The sequence below is a fragment of the Oncorhynchus kisutch genome, linkage group LG5 (assembly GCF_002021735.2).
Source record: "Oncorhynchus kisutch isolate 150728-3 linkage group LG5, Okis_V2, whole genome shotgun sequence".
In the NCBI taxonomy this organism is placed as follows: Eukaryota; Metazoa; Chordata; class Actinopteri; order Salmoniformes; family Salmonidae; genus Oncorhynchus; species Oncorhynchus kisutch.
In genome coordinates, this window is record NC_034178.2 from 66636549 (window position 1) to 66654327 (window position 17779).

General features: G+C 41.1%; 1 protein-coding gene across 3 annotated transcripts; it reads left to right on the plus strand.

Moving 5' to 3' along the window:
• Nucleotides 1-327: 327 nt before the first annotated feature.
• On the plus strand, nt 328-17646 carry LOC109891430 (E3 ubiquitin-protein ligase RNF182). 3 transcript variants are annotated; one of them, XM_020483970.2, is made up of 3 exons: nt 4535-5455; nt 15298-15628; nt 16017-17646. In XM_020483970.2, exon 3 carries the CDS (start codon nt 16185-16187, stop codon nt 16983-16985), a length of 801 nt encoding a protein of 266 aa, XP_020339559.1. In that variant the 5' UTR covers nt 4535-5455; nt 15298-15628; nt 16017-16184; the 3' UTR covers nt 16986-17646. The 3 variants fall into 3 exon arrangements, with proteins under 3 accessions (XP_031681550.1, XP_020339559.1, XP_020339560.1); XM_020483971.2 differs by having other exon boundaries at nt 15298-15469; XM_031825690.1 differs by lacking the exon at nt 4535-5455 and adding an exon at nt 328-1465 and having other exon boundaries at nt 15298-17646.
• Nucleotides 17647-17779: the final 133 nt, after the last annotated feature.

Below are 17779 nucleotides of genomic sequence, written 5' to 3' on the forward strand. Positions count from 1 at the left end.
AACCCCAAGGCCACTGAGCCGATGCTAATCACCTAGGCGAAGGTCATCGAGGCACGCATCAAGCAAATAACATTTGAAATGCATGGTACTTTGGACAGAAAAACAAGCAAGGAATGACGGGAAGCAGAGATTTCAAAACTTGTGAATTCTGCACAGCGTGCAAGATATTGCATGTATTTATCATCGATTGTGGAATTTCCTGCTATCAACAAGCTTCCTCTCGGGTTAACTTTGGATGCGATGGATGCAAGAGGGGAAGGGGGTGGTGGACTATTCCTGGTGATGTTCGATTATATGCTCAGGAAAGACGAGGAACTTGCCTTAAGCACAATTCCCTGCAATGCCACATACACATCTCATGACATCCAGAACAAAATAATTGGGCTCATGAGGGATGTAGTCACAGAGGAAAAGGAAGTGGGGTATTCATGGTACACAGTTAAAGTGGATGGGACTGAAGACCCAACTAGGTGCGAGAACATTTCAATTGTACTCGTTATGTGGGCGAAAACAACCGTGTTTGTGAGTGGCTAGTGTCAATGGCAACGAGTAAAGAATGTGATGCTTTATCGCTGACTAACTTGGTTCCTGTCAGAACTAACAAATGTTGACCTTAGCACCGAGAAGATTCTTAGTCAATGTTATGAAAGGTGGTGCAGGACAAACTGAATCGGGAAGTGCCGCATGTGCATTGCTTTAATCACCAGCTGCATTTAGTCAAAGTGCACACTATGTCCTCTTGAGGTTGCATTGGATGACTTTTTTAACGTGTGTATTTCCCTTTACAAGTTTCTCAGGAAACCAACTGTGTCTGCGCAATATTCAGGAGAGAAACTGGCCACAGTGAGTGTCATTATAACCCCCCCCCCCCCTCCAACAAGCTACTTCAGGCTGATTAACTGATCTGTACACTGGCATCCGAGTCGTCCGCAGTGTGTGGAAAAACTGCGACGTGACAGTGAGTTTGATGAGTTATGGGAGAAATACATGGACACCTCCGCTCCAAGCAAACGGCGAAGAGTAGTGAGTAGTAATCTGGAAGAATGTGTGGTCGAAAACAACAATGGGCCAGCAAGAAGAAATAAATGAGAGGGAGTCCAAAATATTGTTTTTCAGCACTCTGGATGCTGTACTGGGAGAAATGTCAGCAACATTAAACGAACAAAACAGTCAACTTGTCGAGGCCCTGTGTGCCTTGCACCCAGAAAATGAAACCTTTATGGATGTGAAAATTGAAACTGGGATGAACATTTGAAGCATCCACGGCAATTTGTGAGAACTCTTTCAACATTGAAAAACGTATTCAGTGAGCACAGACGAAGCATGTTGCACGGGAGGAAAGCGCAACTGATTCAACTGGCATTTGAGAGGGATTTTAGAAGCAAATTCCGTGGGGAGTGGGAACGAAAGACTGCTGAGGAGGTTCAACACAGCATCAAAGCGGCTGCAACTCTTTTGAATCTGGGTACGAACAGGCAGCATGCCTGGGCTTGTATTATTTAGTTACTTGCTAGCTTTTGGAAATGCGTGGCAAATGTCAGAAATAGGCGTAGAAGTGATTTTCTTTATTGGAGTTGCTGCCAAGTTTTCTGCTTGATTTCTGTGATTGGATTGGAAATGTTTGGTTTATAATCAGATAGTTTTTTAATGTTGTTTTATATGGTAGAAGAGGCACTTTGCATTACATTGATAAGGGTGGGCAGACCTTGGCCAATGGTTGAGTAACGATGTAGCTATAGTGTTGCCATGGAATACTAATTTCTCTGATATCATATGCAGCGTAGTACTGCACTCTCGTGGGAAGACAGCTTGGTAGCTGCGTCCAAGCTGAATTGTGCTGATAAATCCTGGTAGTGCATTGTACATTATTGTTTGCTTTCCGCTATTGGAAATGCATTGTATTGGCATTGGTTATTACAGTAATTAGCAACTGTTTTGCATTGCATTGATGACTATTATGCATGTAGCGTTGTTATAACTTGCAATTGCTCCAGTTGGTTATGAATTGTCCATTATTGTAAAGTGGTGCAGTAGCCTGTATTCTTGCGGCAAGACAGCCGTGTGTGGCTGCAAATACATTGTGTGTAATTGTACTATCGATTATTATCCATCCTGTGTTAACAGCAAGCGAAAATAGTTGTGCCCCCTTAGTCATTTCTAGTGCCCCCTTGGTGAGTTAATCCTGCTGCCGGGCCTGCTGGGAAATGTTCAGTTTCCAGGAATTGTGTACAGATAATTGCGACATGGGCCTTGCATTACCATGCTGAAACATGAGGGGATGGCGGTGGATAAATGACACGAAAATGGGCCTCAGGATCTCGTCACGATATCTCTGTGCATTCAAATTGCCATTGATAAAATGCAATTGTGTTCACTGTCTATAGCTTATGCTTGCCCATACCCTAACCCCACCGCCACCATGGGGCACTGTTCATAACTTTGACTTCAGCAAACCGCTCACTCACATGACACCATATGTCACACGACACCATATGTACCATCTGACCGGTACAGTTGAAACCGGGACTCATCCGTGAAGAGCACACTTCCCTTCTTGATATGCCACTCCTGTCAGGTGGATGTATTATCTTGGCAAAGGAGAAATGTTTACTAATGGGCATGTAAATCGATGTGTTGACATAATTGTAGAGAAATAAGCTTTTTGTGTGCATGGAACATTTCTGGGATCTTTTATTTCAGCTCATGAAACATGGGACCAACACTTTACTTGCTGCGTTTATATATATTTTGTAAATATACACCTCAATGATGGTACTAGCTATATCTAAAGATAGCTGTAACCTCGCACTACCTTCAATACTTATGGGATGAAGATGTAACATATTCTGGTGAATTAATTACAATATTTTTGAGGAAGAAAAAGGCTACAGACTGTAACAGACAGATCATGTTTTCCAGTGGTGACCTGTCATTCAGGGCAGGTTGGGCCAAATAATACAAAATATGTGTTGCCTGTTTTGCATGTTATTTTAGGATGAATATGTGTCACATATCACTTTGAATTTTAAATGTATATATATATAAGGTAATAAAGCAGCATACAAACATGGTCTCTTTTTTGCTTTCTTGAGTAAGGCAGCTCCAAAATACAGATGTTTCAGCCTAGCTCAGTGCTTTCTGTTGTGGTGGGGCAGCCATCGGAAAATACAGAGCGTAGGGGTTGGTCATTTTCTCTAGTTATGCTGTGATTGGCTTAGAGTTCTGTCACTCTTGTGGACACTACGTCACAGCAAAATCTTTGGGAGAGCTTTAAAATTCAAGCCCCTTCGGTGCTGCCATAGATTTACATTAGAAGTGCCCATCCAAGAAGGCTAAGGGCATTGGCCAAAGAATAAATTAAGTCAAATCACGTTATATCTAATGTAGCTTTGATTGGACTAATCATGTCAACATCATACTTTCAAAATCTTAGCAAGCAAGCTAGACAAGCAGTCATCATCATGAATCACGTTGACAATCTACTGGCAAATCCTTGTCATATGAAGATAAATTATAGATAAAACGTATCAGTGCTCATCGGCCATTGGACCTAAAATGTACACAACAAATTGGAAATCGCAAATTCAACAATGAGTAGTTTGGAAGGAATCAGTGGCTAACTGCAAGTGTTGCAAAGCAATCACTAGCCTGCTATTCAGTGGCGAGGGTGTGTAGCTCAATTGTCCGTAGAAACCACAGTTGTTTAAGCAAGTTAGCCATATCAGCTGTTTTTTTAAGGCAGTAAATGAGGCTGAATTAACTGTTTCGCTGCCAGACAAGGCTCCGCTGATAGCCAGGTGTAGCTGTGGTAAGGATTCACTCCATAGTGCTAAAAAGAAAGCTCTGCTGTTGGGGCAGCTTTATGTAGGCCCTAACAGTTTGTTGGCACCGTTTGTCACCGTTATAGTGCAATTAATGTATTGTTTAGTGTTCTGTAGTGGCTTTGCTGGCATGCATCTAAAATAATCTGAGTTTGCCCCACCAAAATGTACATGCTAAAATTGCCACTGATGCTTTCCATCCGATTCTGCATCATCCGCTGCACACAGGTAGGCCATATGATCCTTCTTGCTCTGGATTCCAGAGAAGTGGGAATGTGACATATCCCGAGACGATATTGACTGCTATCATGAATGACTTTCAGCGCAAAATGCAGGTGTAAAACGCCGTTTGTTTCTGTATGATGCGTTTTCAAAACGCAAGATACAGAAACAAACGGCGTTTTACACCTGCATTTTGCGCTGAAAGTCATTCATGATAGCAGTCATTATTCATGATAGCAGTCAATATCGTCTCGGGATATGTCACATTCCCACTTCTCTGGAATGTGTGTTTACCGTTTTTGGCTGTAATTACAGGCTACATTTGCGCAGCCATTGTGCGCGAGTGCATGTGCGGTGGTTGCAAGCTTTGAACCACTCCTTTTTGGGGCTTGTGGGTCAAAAGGTTTGAAAACTACCGAGCTAGCGAACAGATTGGGGATTTGCTGTACAGCTAGAGGATCGGGTGCAGCCCAACGGCAAATAAATTGTAGGGAGAGAGTATTGCTCAAGAATATGAACAAATTTGGCAACAATTGAGAGCCTAGGTCTACAGGACTTTACTCTAAACTCGACCGGTTTTACTTATGACTGACTTCGAACTTGTGATTTGAGACTTGCTTGTGACTCGAATAATAGTGACGTGTCCCACCTCTGATTTTCGGTAACGCTAACCAATTGCCTAACCATAACCTAATTATCCTAACATGCTACATTTATTCTCCTAACCTGCTGTGTAAATTCTAATTTGCCACGAAAAAGACGTGTTTTGTTCCGGACTCGCCTTTCCATTGAGGGATAAAATGGTAGTTTCCTTGGAAACGGCTCGGGCTGCAGCAAAGGCTTGCGACAAAGACACAATTTGTATTTTTACTCCTGTCTGTAGGAGATTCTTTCAGTTTCTCAGCTCATGCCCCATGCTTTTGTTTGATTTTGTCTGTGTGTTTACTTGTAATTTGTTTAACATGGAATGGTTATGTAGAATTTCTTGAACATGAATAATTCCATTTATACAACGTTCCAGTGATTGGCATTGAAATGTAATGGTTCCACACAGTCCTGCCACAGGTTCTGCTGTCTGCAGCCATCACAGGCCACAGCAAAGCTTGACCGCCGAGGCTCGCGCAGCTCAGTCGCATGCAGCATGAGCTTGGTGTTGTTGCCACAGCAACCACTGAAGAGAAATCCGTGCAGGTCCTGATGCTACGGAGCTCGCGCTACCGCATTGAGGGGGATGTAGCAGTCGGACACGGGCAGATGGGACCTCAATATCGACAGTGACTCACCGACAACGCGCGACACTAGATAACGAGGGAGGGAGAAATGTGATGGCGATAAGCCTCGGGTACCTTGGACCTTGACGGGAAGACATTGTCACACGGTGTGCCAGGTTGTCCTACACTTGCGGATCAAGGGTGAGTGCACCTAACTGCGGCGAAATGTGATTGCTGGATTAGTCTGAATCTAAATTGGGCTTGTTGCGACTGGGCTATATTCAATCGCAATGAGGCTATGAATTATACAATTGTCACACGGCTCACACCTATATGGTTTTGGCAAATACATAAAATGATATAAATATATTCGTACAATATTATTAGTCTATAAGCTAGTATACAGGAGAATAGGTTGCATAATGTATTACATCTTCGGGATGTTGAATTCTATTGAGTTGGTTCTATATACTACTCCAAAGCAACAGGGCTGACATTTGTTCTTGTTGGGAATTATAATGCACACATTAATGCAGCACAACAGGCTAATAGAAACAACAACAGCTGTAAACATGTTTTTGCTGAAATAAATATCTAGCCTATCACAATAGGTTCTAGGCTAGAATGATATTGTGCAGTTTAATTGCCTAAACTAAATATGGAGTCCATTTTAAAAGGCGTTTTTTAAATCGCCTGTAGTGATAAAACATTTGCAACAGGAGTTCCAGAGGCTTGCTGCTGATCAAAACGGCATCGGTGTTTGACAGAGAAAACCCCACTTTATTAGAATAAGCTATTGTTGTAAATACTCATAAGCCTTCAATTGGACATATGTGTTTTTACTCACAAAGTAGTCATTTCATTAGTGCCAAAATAGTGTTAACATGGTAAATATAAACAGCTCAATGTCTTGTCTTTGAGAAACGTCAAAATATATTTATAATTTAAAAAATGACTTAAGACAGGGTTGAAAAATGAATCCCCAAGTATCCACTAGTATAATCTAAAAAAAATATGTAAGTGTCATTATTTGACTTGGCCATTTTTACCCCAAAAATGAAAAGAAAAAAAATGAAATGAAAGTCGGAGAAGAAGAATTCACTGAATTATTGATTTTTTATTATAGATACTCTATATATAACTATTTAAAAATGGGATTTGATTAATGTTCCAAAATGAATACAGGTCCTTCAGTACAGGTCTCAAAATGCATGGCAACAACATGCATCTAAAACAATGTTGTTTTACTGCATGTCTTATACTTTAAAAGCAACCCAGCAACCATGCATTTGCTGTAAGACAAGAAAATAAACCTAATTGTACAGCTTTTAAAAATAATTCGTGACTTCAGTCAGTCAGACCGGGAATGCAATGAGTGGAAACGTGTGGTTGACCACCACTATTCCCAGTTGCATTTCCTATCAACCTGTCTGATCACATCAAATCAGAACAGAGTTGACTATTTGCTGTGTCTAAAACCAGAAAGAAGAAGACACAATAGTGTCTGTCTCATAAAGTATGGATTGTTTTGAACTGTTCTCTGCCAAGTGTTCTTATATTTCAGTATAGTTTCCAAAGTAGGAAGGAAGTAGTTGGGCTAAGCTATATTTTTACATTCAAAGTGAATTAGCTTCATTGTATTATACAGTACCAAAATGCTACTATGTTGAATATATCTCAGGTTCAAAGTGAATTAGCTTCATCGTATTATACAGTACCAAAATGCTACTATGTTGAATATATCTCAGGTTCAAAGTGAATTATTCAGTGTACAGCAGTTTCTTTTACTTCTTCATATCATCTTGTCAGGTATGTGGACTGTTCCCTGCAGCAAATATAACGTCAACACTGATTGTTTGTTTGTGTTTGTTTACACTATTCTGCTTTGTTTTATAGTTGATTTAGGATTTAAGGCCTGTAATGCGATTGGTGTTTTCTTGTAATGGCGATAGCCCCAGTAATGGCTAAGTGCCTTGAGCAAGGCACTTAACCATAAAATTGCTCTCCATTCAGGGGCGCTGTTCCGCAACTGACCCTGTGTGTTTGTCTGGAAGTCTGGAAGTGTTGGGAAATTTCCCTGACGACTCAAACTGAATTCTTCCTCTGCTCTATGTTCGCTACATACTTCAGTCTGAGACTGTTGTACAAAACAAAGTGATCAGCCATTTGATCGTCTCTAATCAATCAGAATGTCAAAGCCAATGACACATTTTCTAAACACCGCTTTACCCACTTGTGTTCTGGCTCTGGCCCGACCCATCTGTTTCTGGGACCAATCCGAACAGTTAGAATGTGTTTGTGTTCTAGAAATTGTCAGGCAGGTACTCACGTTCAGACTCACTGCGGAGAAGAAACTAACGTCCGTGGGCGTGGTGTATCATTTGGCCGGAGCCAAATTGGGAATTGGGAAATAATGCAAAAGACGAATGGCCATTATAACCAAATGGACAATAACATTTCTATTATATTATTTTATATTCTATTCAGTTACGTTTCTACATTGTGGAACAGCCAGGCATAAGGGATGTGTAAACATAAACAATATTTGAATGTTACCTGTTTTAAAAAAATAACATCTGTACAATTTTGTTTCTGAATGAACATATATTGTATAAAAAAGCAATAATTCACTATAGAAATGATAGCATTTGTTTGCGGATGTAGCGTGTAGGGAGCCTTGGTATTGGCACAGTGATGTGTGTTAGTGTTTGTGCCTGCCATAGAAAAGGGGCCACAGATGTTTGCCTGTTGATCTGACATCATGCTGTCTTCTTAACAGGTATCTTTCCTCCAACCCAGCAGGCCACACCAGCAGCCACAGGCAAGGCTTGATGGCATGTAGATTTCCTAGAAAACAATGCCCAAAGCTACATAATCCCTTTTGGAAATAAAATATATTGAATATATATATTTTAATCATTTCAAATCACTCAATTTATTTTCTAAAATATACAGTGTAGTATATTGATAATATATTTGTGTGCAATATATTTCATGTCATAATATATTGGAAAAATATACAACTATTTGCCACATTCAGATATTGTAATACAATACAATGATAACATTCTTATTTACAATGACGGCCTAACCCGGATGACGCTGGGCCAATTGTGCTCTGCCCTATGGGGCTCCAAATCACGTCCGGTTGTGATACAGCCTGGAATCGAACCAGGGTGTCTGTTGTGATGCCTCTAGCACTAAGATGCAGTGCCTTAGACCGCTGCTCCTCAAGGGAGCTCATATGTAGGCATACAAGTGTGAAATGTTCTAGATAATTATTTGCAGTTTCTTTGTCCACTATAAAAGGCAAGAATAGACTAGCAATAAAAGCAATACTGCTTGCCAAGTTGACATTCAATTATAGGGCCAGTCCGCAGTTGAAACAATAACAAACCGTCATTTGAGGGATGGGCCTGGAGAAATGTAACCACTCTCAAATTAATAGACTATGGATGGAAGGACTGACAATTCATGATATCACAATTATCTTTTTAACCATGTTATGAGGCTACAGTGTTTGTTTACATTTACAATGTTTACACACATTGGAGTAAAACAAGCTTATGTTTTGGGTTATGATGGGGTGTGCCAGTTGAACTAAGCTCATGAGGCATTTATAAGTTATATTCTTCAAGAATCAATGGGTATATATCTTTAATTTATTTAAGTCCAAACATTTATGTAGCAACTGCAGATGTCCCCTTTAAGGAAATGGTAGGTGATATATACTGAACCAAAATATAAACACAACCATTTCAAAGATTTTGCTGAGTTACAGTTTATATACAGGTATCAGTCAATTTACATAAATAAATTAGGCCTTAATCTATGTTAGAGGCAGCTAATGGTAGAGAAATTAACATTAAATTCTCTGGCAACAGCTCTGGTGGACATTCCTGCAGTCAGCATGCCAATCGCATGCTCCCTCAACTTTAGACATCTGTGGCATTGTGTTGTGTGACAAAACTGCACATTTTAGAGTGGCCTTTTATTGTCCCCCAGCACAAGGTGCACCTGTGTAATGATCATGCTGTTGAATCAGCTTCTCTATATGCCACACCTATCAGGTGGATGGATTATCTTGACAAAGGATAACATTTGAGAGAAATAAGATTTTTGTGCGTATGGAACATTTCTGGGATCTTTTATTTTAGCTCATAAAAAATGGGAGTAGGACATTTTATGTTTTGTTACTGAGAGCCATGAAATGACACAGTTGGCTATTGTCTTCCTCATAATTCTACCTCTGGTGAAGAGTGATGCCTCCTCCACCTGTCTAGAACCCACCCTGGATGTATTGTCAGCTAATTAGACAAGGAAACACTATGTATTCCCACTGGGCACACACTGGTTGAATCAACGTTGTTCAGTGAAATGACATGGAATAGACGCTGAGGTGACGTCTGTGGCCAGAGGTGTCTGCAAGCGTGTTAATGCTTTTGCAAATGATCAAACTGACACCAAATGGAAGTTGTTAAAAGCCACGAGAAGAGCTCCATTGTCTACTGGGCTCAGGTCAATGGGAATCCTGAGGATATGAATGCTCATCCATACAACGCCAGTAGTCTACTTTCTCTGTGTTCCTCAAACAGCTGTATCAGTCTCTGTGTGGTAACATGAGAGTCACGGTTCCTACAGCGTTGCCGTTTGTCACTTAGTTTGCTCAGTTTCCCAAAGAGCTCTGGTAGGATACAATAGTATCTTAGGGAGACTCAGTTTCAGTGGCCTAGAGGATTTGTTTTGACAAAAAATAAATACACATAGCTTAGTCTTAGTGCATATACCTATAATCTTAGTCCTAAATGCATTTTTGTTACCCTAGTTCCCGCAAGTTATTTCCAAATATTAGCTTCATAGGGACCAAGCTATATTTAGCTCATGCACACAAGCTTTTTCGAAATGAGGGCAACTTCATTTTGTGCTCATTAACTAACCAAAGACACACACTCACTTCATCAAAGTGATAAAATACAGCTTCATCAGAGAGATAAAATACAGCTTCATCAAAGTGATAAATACAGTGCCTTGCGAAAGTGGAAAGAACTGAAAACTGCTGTTCACAAATGCTCTCCATCCAACCTCACTGAGCTCGAGCTGTTTTGCAAGGAGGAATGGGAAAAAATTTCAGTCTCTCGATGTGCAAAACTGATAGAGACATACCCCAAGCGACTTACAGCTGTAATCGCAGCAAAAGGTGGCGCTACAAAGTATTATCTTAAGGGGGCTGAATAATTTTGCACGCCCAATTTGTCCGTTTTTGATTTGTTAAAAAAGTTTGAAATATCCAATAAATGTTGTTCCACTTCATGATTGTGTCCCACTTGTTGTTGATTCTTCACAAAAAAATACAGTTTTATATCTTTATGTTTGAAGCCTGAAATGTGGCAAAAGGTCGCAAAGTTCAAGGGGGCCGAATACTTTCGCAAGGCACTGTATGTCCAGGCGTTTTACAGTGTCCCTTCAGGATGTGTAGCCGGTAATTGCATAATTTTTTTTGCAGACCAAGAGGACAACAGTGCTGCTTCTAGTGCCTCCTTGTCCTTAGAATAAACATCTATTAAAATAAACATCTATTCCTTGGCCCTAGCATAAACATCTATTCTAATAAACATCTGTTCCTTGGCCCTAGCAGAAACATCTATTCAAATAAACATCTATTCCTTGGCCCTAGAATAAACATCTATTCTAATAAACATCTATTCCTTGGCCCTAGAATAAACATCTATTCTAATAAACATCTATTCCTTGGCCCTAGCATAAACATCTATTCTAATAAACATCTATTCCTTGGCCCTAGCATAAATATCTATTCTAATAAACATATATTCCTTGTCCCTAGCATAAACATCTATTCCTTGGCCCTAGAATAAACATCTATTCTAATAAACATCTATTCCTTGGCCCTAGCATAAACATCTATTCAAATAAACATCTATTCCTTGGCCCTAGCATAAACATCTATTCAAATAAACATTTCCTATTGTTTATGCAACCTTGTGTTCTTCTTCCCATCCCCAGATCCCTTAGAGACAACCTGCCACCCAATGTCATCGTCATTATCTGTAAGCTATATCTGTCTCTTCGCTCTCCTCTTTTTCAGTCTCTCTATTCCATCAGCATAAAGAGAGGGCTCCCCTCCAACCTCCCTATCGCCCCGCTGTCTTAGAAGGGAAAAAAGGAGGCATTATATAAAACACCTTGTGTATCCCCCCCAGCTCTACAGGTGGGATATTTATAGGCACAGTTCAGATTCTAACAACCTGTGCACAGGAGAAAAAAGGGAGGAGGAAAGATGAAAGAATGAAGGAAGGAAGGAAGGAAGTGTTACATAATGACAGAACAAGCGGTGAGGGAAATCAGATCTGTGCACTTGTAGTGTGCTGTGCTGCTCCTTCACTCTCCACAACTCTCTCCCACTGACATTCTGGTGTGTGACTCATCATCTTAGTAAACACACACAGAGAGCGCGAGTGAGGGAGAGAGAGCGAGCGAGAGGAGAGAGAGACCATACATATGTGCTACAACTTGTTGGCCGACTATTTCGATGGAAGGAAAATTATTTAATGCATTTTAATGCCTGATAAAAAAATAAGGTACAGTTGAAGTCAGAAGTTTACATACACCTCAACCAAATACATTGAAACTCCATTTTTCACAATTCCTGACATTTAATCCTAGTAAAAATTCCCTGTCTTAGGTCAGTTAGGATCACCAGTTTATTTTAAGAATGTGAAATGTCAGAATAATTGTAGAGAGAATGATTTATTTCAGCTTTTTTTTCTTTCATCACATTCCCAGTGGGTCAGAAGTTTACATACACTCAATTAGTATTTGGTAGCATTATCTTTAAATTGTTTAACTTGGGTCAAATGTTTCAGGTAGCCTTCCACAAGCTTCCAACAATAAGTTGGGTGAATTTTGGTCCATTCCTCCTGACAGAGCTGGTGTAACTGAGTCAGGTTTGTAGGCCTCCTTGCTCGCACATGCTTTTTCAGTTCTGCCCACACATTTTCTATAGGATTGAGGTCAGGGCTTTGTGATGGCCACTCAATACCTTGACTTTGTTGTCCTTAAGCCATTTTGCCACAACTTTGGGTAATCGTACACTTTTGTACACTTTGAGTAGATACTGGTGTTTCTCCAACAATTTCTAGTGAAGTTGATCAGTCTTCTCGGGAAATTCTTAGGGCTCAGGGCATTTGACACCATTAAAATACCTTGACTTTGTTGTTCTTAAGCCATTTTGCCACAACTTTGGAAGTATGCTTGAGGTCATTGTCCATTTGGAAGACCCATTTGCGACCAATCTTTAACTTCCTGAATGATGTCTTGAGATGTTGCTACAATATATCCACATAATTGTCCTGCCTCATGATGCCATCTATTTTGTGAAGTGCACCAGTTCCTCCTGCAGCAAAGCACCCCCACAACATGATGCTGCCACCCCCGTGCTTCACGATTGGGATGGTGTTCTTTGGCTTGCAAGCCTCCCCCTTTTTCCTCCAAACATAACAATGGTCATTATGGCCAAACAGTTCTATTTTTGTTTTTCGTCAGACCAGAGGACATTTCTCCAAAAAGTATGATCTTTGTCCCCATGTGCAGTTGCAAACCGTAGTCTGGCTTTTTTATGGCGGTTTTGGAGCAGTGGCTTCTTCCTTGTTGAGCGGCCTTTCAGATTATGTCAATATAGGACTCGTTTTACTGTGGATATTGATACTTTTGTACCTGTTTCCTCCAGCATCTTCACAAGGTCCTTTGCTGTTGTTCTGGGATTGATTTGCACTTTTGGCACCAAAGTACGTTCATCTCTAGGAGACAGAACGTGTTTCCTTCCTGAGGGTATGACGGCTGCGTGGTCCCATGGTGTTTATACTTGCCTACTATTGTTTGTACAGATGAACATGGTACCTTCAGGCTTTTGGAAATTGCTCCCAAAGATGAAACAGACTTGTCGAGGTCTACAATTTTGATTTCTTTTGATTTTCACGTGATGTTGTCGTGTCTTTGGCATCATTAAACTGAAGATTAACCTTTATCAAAAATTCTCTGTAATTATTATTACGTGATTAAACTACTTAATAATGAAACTGTAATTAACTAGGAAGTTGGGGCACCAAGGAAAATATTCAGATTACAAAGTTATAATTTTCCTAATATAACTTTCAGATCTTTTAATATCTGATCATTTAGTCTTCTGATTAATGAATTATTAATTACCTCACGTTAGTCTCATTCCAAACGTCGTAAATTGTTGGTTATCTGCACAAACCCAGTTTTCACTATAAGTCATCCATACATCAATTGTCTTAAAATCATTTATTTACTAACTAAGTACTCACAGACATGCATAACAAACAAACAAGATATGGTTACAAAGAAATTATCGGGGGATGTGCCCTAGTGGGCTAAACCGGTATGGCGGCTTGTTAGACAGAGTGATAATTATAACAATTTAAATGCTAATCCTTTGCACATGAACACTCACTCATTCGGGAACAATTGCAATCAATATATATATTTACGCTCAGTGTGTCGTCGGGATCTGAAAAGTTTGTTTCTGTTAGAGAGTCTGCCCGCCCGCTCTCTCAGAACAAGGGGGAGTTATTATAGAATGCCAGCAAAAAAAGCCTCTATTTACATGTTGCTTATGAGTGCATTTCACATTACTTTTGGATTATAATTGGATTTTAAGTCTTGTATGAATGTCCTTGCTTAATATAATGTTTGTCATCATCACAAATCAACTGCATAATACTAAAACCTTTCAACCAGTAAAATGGCTCTTTGGCTAGCTTTTTGCTATATCAATGAGCGTTAAGCATTCCAGCTAACAACTGCTGCATCCAAAACAGTTATTTTGCAAAGATCACAACCAAATATAATCAAAATATCATTGCAAGCGTATGAGAACCCCAAAATGTCATTTTGTTTAGAAGTAATACAAAATTTAATCTAGGCTATGTTGAATGGGCACAGATGGAGATGGCTTTCTTACTACCGCCATGAGTCGCGCGCATCTGAGCGTGATGTCAGTGTGTCGTGTACTGAAATAGGATCTATTACTGGGGACATTGAGGATCACCACAGTACCTATTATGGATGATGAATCATGATAAGCCCATTAAAGGTTGCAACTGTAATGACATTGGATGACCATAAATAAAGCATGAGATGAACGCTCTCTTCTGATGAAGGATGTAGCTCTGGGATGTAGGCTATATGATAGTGATGAAGGATGTGGCTCTGGGATGTAGGCTATATGATAGTGATAAAGGATGTAGCTCTGGGATGTAGGCAATATGATAGTGATGAAGGATGTGGCTCTGGGATGTAGGCTATATGATAGTGATGAAGAATGTGGCTCTGGGATGTAGGCTATATGATAGTGATGAAGGATGTAGCTCTGGGGTGAAGACTATATGATAGTGATGAAGGATGTAGCTCTGGGATGTAGGCTATATGATAGTGATGAAGGATGTAGCTCTGGGATGTTGGCTATATGATAGTGATGAAGGATGTAGCTCTGGGATGTAGGCTATATGATAGTGATGAAGGATGTAGCTCTGGGATGTAGGCTATATGATAGTGATGAAGGATGTAGCTCTGGGATGTTGGCTATATGATAGTGATGAAGGATGTAGCTCTGGGATGTAGGCTATATGATGGTGATGAAAGGATGTGTGGTTACAATTCTTGGATAAAGACAATAGGCTGATATTGAAGAAATGCATAGACCCAAATTCATTGAATTAAGTATTGGTAAACTGGTGTTGACATTACCAACATTTTGACAACAACCTGACACCTTGTCCGTTCATGCACTCTGAAATGAAAAATAGAATTCGGTCAAAGTTGATCATCCGTCGTAACTAGTGCATATTTTTTTTAAGGAGTGGAGCAGTCCCAAACGGAAATAGCAGTAGGCTGGATTCAAACCCATGCAGCGTACTGTATATGCAGCGGCTTAGCCTGGGTTTTACATATATTTTGGATTTCCAATGTTCCCTGACATATATTCCCTTGTGTTCTTTCCACAGAGGAGGGACCATGTTGCTGTACCAAGGTCCTGGGAATACCTATACTGGGAATACCACTGCCCCTCTCTAGCTGGATCATCTGACACCAACTCCCCCAAGATTTCCTGACGGATATAATCCAATTCATCCCTCCATATTTTGGATATTCGAAGCAATAGTGGCATTGGCACATGTAAACATGGTTCCCGCCTTCTATACACTTGTGTATTTTTTTCTGTTTACACATTTTACACATAACAGGGATTTTCAAAACTGGAATGTTCTCTCATTAAATTGTTCAAATGTTTTTGTCATTGGAAACTGATCTGGAGAGGAACATCTCTGATCCGAGGTGGGCATGCGCTACGTTTTGGTAGCGACCAGTCATACAGCATTGTTGAAGATGTAAAGCTGTCTAACCTCAGTCCTATGCCCTCAAATGCTAATTTAGCACCATACATTGTTGTGAAAGTAAAGCCATACTCAGCATGCATACTCAACTGTGAATACGAACTCTATTATTCAGGGTGTTCAGGATCAACCATGAACATTTATCAGAGCATGATTGTTACCTGTGCAACGTAGGTGTGAATGTATTTTTACTATGAAAAGGTGTAAAAAAAGTATGAGCCATCATATCAGTGTCTTAAATCATAATTTGGATTCCACTTCTTGTGCACGTCAACGTGGACAATACCAATTAATAACATTCACTGTATCTTCATACAAATCTTTTACAGAAATCGTACAAATCTTGGGACAAAACTTTACCGGAGAGACTGCAGCTGTTGTTGAAAGTGCAGGGTGTCTCAGTGCAGGGTGTCTCTAGAACACGGCACTGCTGCATTAGTGCCTACATTTCTGGCTAGCTGGGCATCCCTCCCTCCCTTCTCTCTCTCTCTCTTACAATGAGCCAGAAGTTGGAGAAGTTGACCTTGGAGACAGACCAGCCTCTGGTCTACACCGTGGAGGAGCTGGAGTGTAAGATTTGCTACAACCGTTATGACACGCGTACCCGCAAGCCCAAGGTGTTGGGCTGCCTCCACCGCGTCTGCGCCAAATGCCTGAAGAAGATCGTGGAGAACTCGTCCCCCAGCATCGTCAGCTGCCCCTTCTGCCGCCACGAGACGCACGTGTCCGACGATGACATCTGGCTGCTGCAGGACGACAGCAACATCCTGGCCATCCTCACCTACCAGGACCGCGCCAGGAAGAGTGGCGGTTCCATCACCCCGAGTGGGGAGGTGCTGCTCACTCCGGGCAGCCTGAGCGGGAGTGGAGGTGGAGAGGGTGGCTGTGGTGGTTCTGGGGGCGGCTGCGTCACAACCGGTGAGCAGTCACACAGCTCTTCCGACTGCCTGGTCATTACCATCATGGAGGTGCCGGGCGAGTCGCAGTCATCAGACTCCATGAGCATGCTCAATATGGTGCGCCTGTACCGGCCCGCCAGCCTGGCCTCGCTGCCCTGCCACCTGCCTGCGCAGAAGTGCGGCGCATGGACCTCTCGCACCTTCCCCAGCTTCCTTATCGGCGTCCTGTGTCTAGTCTACTTCTCATCGCTGCCACTGGGCATCTATCTTCTGATGATCCAGCAGCTCACCCTGGGAATCATCCTGGTCAGCCTGGTGCCCTCCACCCTGGTTCTGTGTGTCTTCTACGGCTTCTGTCAATGCCTGTGCCATGAGATCATGCAGTCCATAGCCACATAGCCACGCCTCCGCTTAACTCCCCTCCCCCATCCCCCATCCTAATTACCACTGTATTTCTATCTGTGGATGTGACATAGCAAGACCTGTAAAAGACAAAGCCAAATCACCAATGCAAATCTATACACCCTGTCCTTTTGTAAAATACCCCCCCACCCCTTCCTTTTACCTTCTTCAGATAATACCAGCACTAAAACATCCGAGTGACCACTTGGATTTGGATGTATGGCTTGACTATTCAAGACAACCTGTGAAAGGCCCACGGCCTGATGAATGGTTTTCTAATTACACAGCTCAACCTGCATCAGATTGCTGCCGTTTGTGTTCATGCAGCTCACCGGAATGGGCTTCAGTTATTACTGTGACGATCACCAAACTGTATTGTTCAAAAATAATATGATCCTCTCAGTGTTAACCGTACTGTGGTAGAATACCCATCTGCTCGACCTATGGGCAACGGACTATGAAAACCCATAGTTTTAAGGATGTATTCAGACACTCAGCATAGTCATGTATACGCCATGTTCCTAGTTGCCTTTTAAAGGCATGTCTGTTTGTGCCCCTGCAGTAACTTAACGTTGTAAAACCTGTCTGTGTCATTGCATTGGGAACGGACAAACCGCCTAAACTGTTACTAGATATTTCAATAAAAGACTCAAGACACTTTTGTGATCTTTGCCATTCTTTTTTAAAATTCCCCCCATAACCCACATTTCCTGGGCAACTGATTCCAATTTTCACTATTAATAGGATACAATCACATTCCTTGTACTTAAAAATGAAGATGGAATAAGTTA

What these genes read in the sequence shown, in the direction of transcription:
- LOC109891430 (XM_031825690.1), top strand. Translation starts at nt 16,185, where the DNA reads ATGAGCCAGAAGTTGGAGAAGTTGACCTTGGAGACAGACCAGCCTCTG.